The sequence below is a fragment of the Gigantopelta aegis genome, chromosome 13 (assembly GCF_016097555.1).
Source record: "Gigantopelta aegis isolate Gae_Host chromosome 13, Gae_host_genome, whole genome shotgun sequence".
Taxonomy (NCBI): domain Eukaryota; kingdom Metazoa; phylum Mollusca; class Gastropoda; order Neomphalida; family Peltospiridae; genus Gigantopelta; species Gigantopelta aegis.
This window is the reverse complement of record NC_054711.1, coordinates 9,069,017-9,078,204: the sequence shown is the minus strand read 5'-3', so window position 1 is coordinate 9,078,204 and position 9,188 is coordinate 9,069,017. Positions and strand designations below refer to the sequence as shown.

The 9,188-nt window shown below is 37.2% G+C and overlaps 1 protein-coding gene across 1 annotated transcript in view; it reads right to left on the bottom strand.

Moving 5' to 3' along the window:
- Positions 1–4,759: 4,759 nt before the first annotated feature.
- Positions 4,760–9,188, bottom strand: part of LOC121387450 (ras-related protein Rab-5C-like) — a 23,043-nt gene continuing 18,614 nt past the window's right edge. The window contains exons 5-6 of the mRNA XM_041518564.1: positions 8,091–8,184; positions 4,760–6,100 (exon numbers count right to left, since the gene is read on the bottom strand). Of these exons, the coding sequence (XP_041374498.1) occupies positions 5,985–6,100; positions 8,091–8,184 (210 nt within the window). The 3' untranslated portion in view covers positions 4,760–5,984. The remainder of the gene's footprint in view (positions 6,101–8,090; positions 8,185–9,188) is intronic.

Sequence of the window (9,188 nt, the reverse complement as noted above, 5' to 3'; positions counted from 1 at the left end):
TTCAAGAAGTCTTCCGGGTTATATTATATAGGTTGGACTATACCAATTCAAATCCCATAGGCGACCATGTTAACGTTTGTGTTTAAAAACACTATATGCAATATATCAACCAAACTATGACCCATAAATATCAGTACTACAACCCCTACCTCAAAGTATTAACTGCAGAAAATGGTACCTTCATGGCTCATTTTCGGTATAACCAGATGTTTTTACAACACCCCTAGTTTCGCACAAAATTTTAGTACCTTTTTTTTACATGTACCCCATACATGTTCCAAGCACAAGGCTACTTGACACAGTGGTACTAGATGAATTAAAATTGTATACATTTTTAGCCCAGATGAAACTAATTTTGTTTACAACCAACACACTCACATTTATAACCAATCACAGGACTTGTGCTGTTAACTTCTCTATCAAAAGTACTTCGACCCAGCCGGAAATTAATTGGTATAGTGCTACCTATATAGTTTATCATATAGGTTCTAATAGACCAAATTAATTCTTATTGCCGATAATATTAACGTTTACTAATAAAACTGACATGAGTAGCGTATCAACACACCCAAGAAGTACAGCAATAAAAAATGTGGCATCTCACATCTAATCTATCTGCAAGAAAATGGGGGTGGGGTGGGGGGGGGGCGGGGTCACATACCATTTAAGAGATTTAATTAATGTTTTTAATAGCAACCGTCATTTTTGCTGAAAATTGCAGTTTCATTTTTGGGGTACCCTGCATTAGTTTCAACCTCTGGTATATACTGCATAACAACTGTATAACAAATAAAAGTGTATTTATTTATTGTCAGTGGATAATAGTATTTGCACAAATAATCAATGTCACATATTACTACCAATCACACCCACAGCTGCTTTTACTCCGTAAATATTTGACCTCGAACTTTGACACGGAACTCTCTTCTTTGGTACTATGCAACCTATACCAGTATGTGCATCGAGTGTATTCAAGTTCCATCTATTTCCTATCTGTATTTCACGGGTCAAAAGTCAAAGGTCAACACGTAATGACGGATAAACGTGAATGTACAAATAGTGTAGAAAATGTGGGATTTCTTTTTTTTTACTTTTTCAACTTCCCTATTTTTGTCGAGGCAGAATTAATTAATTTATTCATTCATTCATTCATTTTCATTCATTCATTCATTCATTTTCATTCATTCATTCATTCATTCCATTAATTCATTCATTAATGTCTGAATTTGTATTGATGTATGAATATCTATATATTGTATGTCGAGGTTGACTGTCACATACATAGATATTAACGCACTGGCGCAAGGGATAATTAAATCCTTTCTGACCACACAAATTGTCCCATGCCGTTGCTAGGACTCGAACCGATGGCACCGAATCGCCGGCAACTTGTAGACTTGTCACGACATCCATAAACCGGATGCCCTTTAACTCAACCATATGCATGGGGCGCACAAGCTTCGCGGTCGATCCCGCTTACGTGCACAAAACAGGGGGCATATATGTATGTATGTACGTACGAGAGTGTATGTATGTATGTATATGTTGTGTGTGTGTGTGTGTGTGTGTGTGTGTGTGTGTGTGTGTGTGTGTGTGTGTGTACGTATGTATGGATGAATGGATGGATGAATGGACGGATGGATGGATGGATGGATGGATGGATGGATGGATTTATGTAGTGTATTTATTATTAGTGTTGTTGTTTGGGTTTTGTGTGTATGTGTGCGTGTACGTGTGCGAATGCGTGTGTGTTTTACAAAAATAACCAAATTAAAAATCGTGCATTTTTTGAAGTAATCATAATACATTTGCATTCATTTATTACCGTAGTTCTTTCTAAATATAACAAAAAAAAACAACAACAACAAAATATAATAAAATATATTGTAATTAGAACCAGCACAATTACAATTACAACACAGAGATTTTCAACATATAAACCACATAATGATGTGGATGTCCACTGCGTTTACAGCAAATTACTTCTAGGCAAATAAAATCAATTCATACAATTTTATTTTCAATGGCGAGTAGTGGTTAAAAAAACAACAACGAAGAATTGTCTCCGATTTCATCCCAGGGGACGGGACATAGCCCAGTGGTATAGCACTCGCCCGGTGTGCAGTCGTGTATTAAGAATCGTGTTTAGTACATCTATTAAAACTAGAATCGGAGAATCCACAAAATCTGGCAGATGAGTTGCAAAAACACAGCAAACTTGTCGGCAAAATCCTCCTGACATATTATGTAATCTAACGTGTCATGTATTGGTCGTCCTCTAGATATTCTCAAATGAAACGGTTTTTTCCCATTTGCTATATTAAATTAATTGCATGAAAAAACAAAATGTTTAAAATGTATGTAATGTTAATATTTTTAAAGCGAAAGTTAATTTTAAAAAATTGGCGTGATGCAAAGTAAAAGTAAAGTTTGTTTTATTTAACGACGCCACTAGAACACATTGATTTTTATCTTATCATCGGTTATTAGACGTCAAACATATGGTCATTCTGACACTGTTTTTTAGAGGAAACCCGCTGTGGCCTCATAGGCTACTCTTTTACGACAGGCAGCAAGGGATCTTTTATTTGCGCTTCCCACAAGCAGGATAGTACAAACCGTGGCCTTTGTTGAACCAGTTATGGATCACTGGTCGGTGCAAGTGGTTTACACCCACCCATTGAGCCTTGCGGAGCACTCACTCAGGGTTTGGAGTCGGTATCTGGATTAAAAATCCCATGCCTCGACTGGGATCCGAACCCAGTACCTACCAGCCTGTAGACCGACGGCCTAACCACGACTTCACCGTGGCGTGATGCTGTCATTAAGCAACTTTGAAATAGCGTCTTTAAGTGCGTTACTATATTAAGCAACCACCAATTTTAAAGTCGCAGACTCTGGTTTGAAGAAGTGAAAATTAACACTAATTTTCGTTAAGCTACAAACCTGTAACACATCTGGATAAAGTTAAAATAAGGTGCTTATTTTAATTTTTTAAATGCATTTCGTGGTATTATAAATACCAGAATGACCGGAAACACCTCGAATGTATAGAAATGGATCATCTAAAAAACAAATTAATTTAAATGTCTAATTTCAGTTATCTAATAGTGAAAAAAAATACATCGTAGTGTTTAAAAAACTAGGGTCTGTTACTTTAAGAAGTCATCTTATTTTACATTAAAATCATATATTGTACCAGTCTACCCGCGTTATGCAGCCATCTGTCTTAAAGGCGCAGATCCTAGTTTCAACCCGTCAAACACGATAACGTTACAAGAGAGTGGAATAAGAGTCTGTGAAGTTTAATTTCAGTTATCTAATAGTGAAAAAAATACATCGTAGTGTTTAAAAAAACTAGGGTCTGTTACTTTAAGAAGTCATCTTATTTTACATTAAAATCATATATTGTACCAGTCTACCCGCGTTATGCAGCCATCTGTCTTAAAGCACAGATCCTAGTTTCAACCCGTCAAAACACGATAACGTTACAAGAGAGTGGAATAAGAGTCTGTGAAGTTTAATTTCAGTTATCTAATAGTGAAAAAAATACATCGTAGTGTTTAAAAAAACTAGGGTCTGTTACTTTAAGAAGTCATCTTATTTTACATTAAAATCATATATTGTACCAGTCTACCCGCGTTATGCAGCCATCTGTCTTAAAGGCGCAGATCCTAGTTTCAACCCGTCAAACACGATAACGTTACAAGAGAGTGGAATAAGAGTCTGTGAAGTTTAATTTCAGTTATCTAATAGTGAAAAAAATACATCGTAGTGTTTAAAAAACTAGGGTCTGTTACTTTAAGAAGTCATCTTATTTTACATTAAAATCATATATTGTACCAGGTCTACCCGCGTTATGCAGCCATCTGTCTTAAAGGCGCAGATCCTAGTTTCAACCCGTCAAACACGATAACGTTACAAGAGAGTGGAATAAGAGTCTGTGAAGTTGAAACTGGGAAATACTGTCTAAAATAGACCAGAGCCGGTCTCCAAAACCGTTACTTCTCACAGATACGTGCGGGGGGGGGGGGGGGGGGGGGGGGGGGGGGGGGGGGGGGGGGGGGGGGGGGTTAATATGAAAAAATGCATTCCATGGTATTAAAAACACCAGGACATACGCCAATCTAATTAAAATTAGCTCCACTATTACATGTGGATCTAACAGCAACCAGTTGTAGCTCATGTCCACCAATCAAAACCTTACTTGCAGAATCATGCCAGTGATTTGAAAATAATTTGAAAATATTCCGAATTATTCTGAGGGTATACGATATGTTTCATGTGAATTTCGAATGCCTTATTTAGACCAGTAGAACTAATTTTAATCAGATTGCTAATAACATTGCGTAGTCTCCAATGTCCAGGTAACATTTCGTCTGTAAATAATAATTTAAATATTGACCAATCACACTTCGCCTTTTATAACGTTATTTGGGAGCATATAAATTCTAAAAATATCGGGCGAGTCTATTTTAGTGGCCGCAGTACAGCGAACCATACCAATACGTACGGGATGGGTTATCAGTCTTCAATTTTACATTAACAATTATTTATTTATTTATAAAAAAAATTAAAAAAATAAAAAATAAACCAGTTTTCAATTTTACATTACAAATTATTTATTTTATAAAATAAAACATTTTTTAAGGCATTCGTAATTCACACGAACCATGTCGTATACCCTCAGGATAATTCGGAATGTTTTCAAATTATTTTTAAATCACTGGCATGATTCTGCAAGTAAGGTTTTGATTGGTGGACATGAGCTACAATTGGCTGGTGTTAGATCCACATGTAATAGTGGAGCTAATTTTAATTAGATTGGACATACGCGTACAAGACAGGGGGAAGGGGGAACCTTCACCCCCTAGTGCTGGAGCAAAACCTCAAATTCGTGCAAAAATTATACAGATATTCGGGTTAAATGTGCTAACCTGATACCTTTTTACCATGTATTTCTATCTTTCTACCCTCAAGTAATTGTAAACCATTTAAAAATTCGTAGTCATTTGTTTGCAACCCTATACAGCTATTTGGTAGTAATGCTAATATGAATAAATGTTGTTATCCAGATTCGGGCATGTTCGTTTAATTCGGGCAAACTCCAGTCTGCTCCCTACAAATATGGGAGCCTGTATGCCTATGGAGAGCACTATACGTAACTTGTAAACATATACTTGCTTAAAACATTTGAATGTAGAAAATTGATAATCGGTTAAACATAAACTGTATAATTTTGTATTCTCCAACGTTCCTTCACAACATAGCCAATATTATGTTTATATGTACATGTATATACTATTCTATAATATCTATAGGCTGTAAAGCTTACGATAACAGAATTCAATTGAGTGAACTTTAAAGTCACAGATCCTAGTTTCAACGTGTGAAAATGGACATCAAGTTTGGTCAATCTACAATCCTGTAACATTTGAATAAAGTTAAAGTAGAGCCAAAAAAAGAGTCTGTGACGTAGAAAGTGGGAAATACCCTCTGTAAAATATACTACAGCCCGTCTCCAACACCGTTACTTCTCGCAGATATGTGCGGAGTTTTTTTTAATAATGAAAAATGCATTTCTTGGCATTAGAAACACCAGGATGACCAGAAACACTTCAGATATACGGAAATGGCTATTCTAAACAATAAAATCTAAGTAATTATCAAAAATGGCTTTAACAATAAAAACACACTGTAGTGTTTAAAAACTAGGGTTTGTCGCATTAACAAAAACGTCTCTAACAGTGAGAAATACACTGGTAGTGTTTAAAACCTGGGGTCTTTCAATTTAAAAAAAAACAACGTCTCTAACAGTGAAAAATACGCTGTACATAATGTTTAAAAACTAGAACTTTCAATTTAACAAAAACGTCTCTAAACAGTGAAAAATACGCTGTAGTTTTTAAAAACTAGGATCTGTTACATTAAGATTCAATAGTCTCTTAGAATCTGGATTTCCACAAGGGTTAAATATACATATGTCAACAACATCCGGATTTCTTCCCCTTCTCTTGCCCGTTTCTCTGAAGTCTGACACGGTCCCGTCTTTCACCGTCAATCGAGACACCTTGGTCTAACCGATCGGCAAGTTTTTGAGCTGAAAATAAATTATGATAATTACATGATTACACTGGCGTAGCCAGGATTTTATACTGGGGTGCAACCCATATTGGATGGGGGTGGGGGAGACAACCCACACTATGTATGTATGTATGTATGTATGTATGTATGCATGTATATATGTATGTATGTGTGTGTATGTGTCTGTGTGTATGTATGTGTGTGTATGTGTCTGTGTGTATGTATGTGTGTGTATGTGTGTGTGTGTGTGTCAATCTAATTAAAATTAGCTCCACTATTACATGTGGATCTAAAGACAGCCAGTTGGAGCTCATGTCCACCAATCAAAACCTTACTTGCAGAATCCTGCCAGTGATTTAAAACTAACAACACTGCGTAGTCCCCAATGTCCAGGTAACATTTCGTCTGTAAATAATAATTTAAATATTGACCAATCACACTTCGCCTTTTATAACGTTATTTGGGAGCATACAAATTCTAAAAATATCGGGCGAGTCTATTTTAGTGGCCGCAGTACAGCGAACCATACCATTACGTACGGGGTGGGTTATCAGTCTTCAATTTTACATTAAAAATTATTTATTTATTTATAAAATAAAAAAAAACTAAATCAGTCTTCAGTTTTACATTACAAATTATTTATTTTATAAAATAAAACATGTTTTAAGGCATTCGTAATTCACACGAAACATGTTGTATACCCTCAGGATAATTCGGAATGTTTTCAAATTATTTTTAAATCACTGGCATGATTCTGCAAGTAAGGTTTTGATTGGTGGACTTGAGCTCCAACTGGCTGTCTTTAGATCCACATGTAATAGTGGAGATAATTTTAATTAGACTGGTGTGTGTGTGTGTGTGTGTGTGTGTGTGTGTGTGTGTGTGTGTGTGTGTGTGTGTGTGTGTGTGTGTGTGTGTTTGTGTATGTATGTGTGTGTGTGTGTATGTGTGTGTGTGTATGTATATGTGTGTGCATGTGTGTGTGTGTATGTATGTATGTATGTATGTATGTATGTGTGTGTGTGTGTGTGTATGTGTGTGTGTGTGTGTGTGTGTGTGTGTGTGTAATAGTTTTTAAAAAGAGGTTTGATTGGGGGGCATGATTAAGACTCGTTTTTCCATGTGAGATATTTTTGGGGGCGCCATGAACTTTGACCCAGCCGGATGTTATTAAAAATTGCACACGTGAGAAACAGCCTTAAATCTTAAATGAATACTGAAGCAGGCGAGTGTTCGGGGGTGGGGGGGGGGGGGGGGGGGGAGATTGGGGATTGAAACACCACTTCTCCAAGATTTTTTTACTTTTTTCAAAGTTATCTTCTGGGGAAGCTTGACCCGACCCCCTGAAAAGTTATCTTCTGGGGAAGCTTGACCCGACCCCCTGAAAAGTTATCTTCTGGGGAAGCTTGACCCGACCCCCTGAAAAGTTATCTTCTGGGGAAGCTTGACCCGACCCCCTGAAAAGTTCGCTCGCCTCACCCTAAACCTGCTGCAAACGCGCCTGTGGACTCGGAAGTATTTCGCAAATGAAATGAGAAAGTAATTAACAAAATACCAAAAGTTTAAAAAACACTTTTTTTATTATTTTAATATTTTTATTTAAAATTGTTTTAATTATTTGATTTAATTAATTATATTCATACTTTTGAAAAGTGATTAAATTCCAAATGAGTATTCAACAGATTTCTTATTTTAATGAACACATTCATTTATTAATCATTGGCTATTGGATGTCAAACATTTGGAAATTTCAACATATAGTCTTAGACAGAAAACCCGCTACATTTTTCCATTAGTAGCCAGGGATCTTTTATATGCGTCATCCCACAGACAGAATAACTTATACCACGGCCTTTGATATACCAGTCGTGCGGTGGAACGAGAAATAGCCCAATGGGCCCACCGACGGGGGTCGATCCCAACCCGACAGCACATCAAGCAAGCGAGCGTTTTACCACTGGGCTATGCCCCACACAAAGAAGAAGATTAAAAATGGCCCAGCTTACCTATGTTGAGGAATACATCTTGAACAGCCATGCCAGTTTTGGCGCTGGTTTCAAAAAACATTAAGTCATTTTCGTCAGCAAATGCACGTGCGTCCTGCAATTGGAAGTTTACACTAACGAATGAATGAATGAATGTTTAACGACGCCCCAGCACAAAACAAAAATACACATCGGCTATTGGGCGTCACAAATGGTAAGTATACACTAACGAATATCATACAGAAATAATTAAAGTTTGTTTTGCTTAATGACACTACTAGGAAGGAAGGAAATCGTTTATTTAACGACGCACTCCACATATTTTATTTACGGTTATATGGCGCCGGACATATGGTTAAGGACCACACAGATATTGAGAGGTAATCTGCTGTCGCCACTTCATGGGCTACTATTTTAGATCAGGAGCAAGGGGAGCTTTTATATACACCATCCCCGACAGGATAGTACATACCACACCAGTTGTGGAGTACTGGCTGGAACGAGAAATAGCCCAATGGTGCCACCGACGGGGATCGATCCTAAACCGACCGCGCATCAAGCGTGCGCTTTACCACTGGGCTACGTCCCGTTTCTTCCTGCAATTGAAGTTTACACTAACGAATATCATACAAAACTAAAATAATTGATGTTTGTTTTGTTTAACGACCCTAATAGAGCACATTGATTAATTAATCATAGGCTAATGGATGTCAAGCATTTGGCATTTCTGACTCATAGTCATCAGAGGAAGCCCGCTACAGTTTACAGTTTGAAGCAAGGTAATTTATATGAAACTTTCTCACGGACAGGACAGCACATGCCACGGCCTCTAAAATACCAGTTGTGGCCCCTTATTAAATATACAGGTGATGTGCAAAGTGGACTGATATACTGTATATCGAAGGCTGATATTAATTCTCTAGTCAGTACTGTCAGCATTATCACTAACAGATACTGATTTTCGTGTGAGGGATTTTACATGTAAAGGTTCAAAAACCAGTAAAGGGAGGTAACTACAGCAGACTTGGTGAAGCCGGGTGAAACTGACTTGTGGTTGGTTGGTTGGTTGATCGACGTCTTACTGTTTGATCGCAACTGACTTTGGTGGCGTAGTGGTTA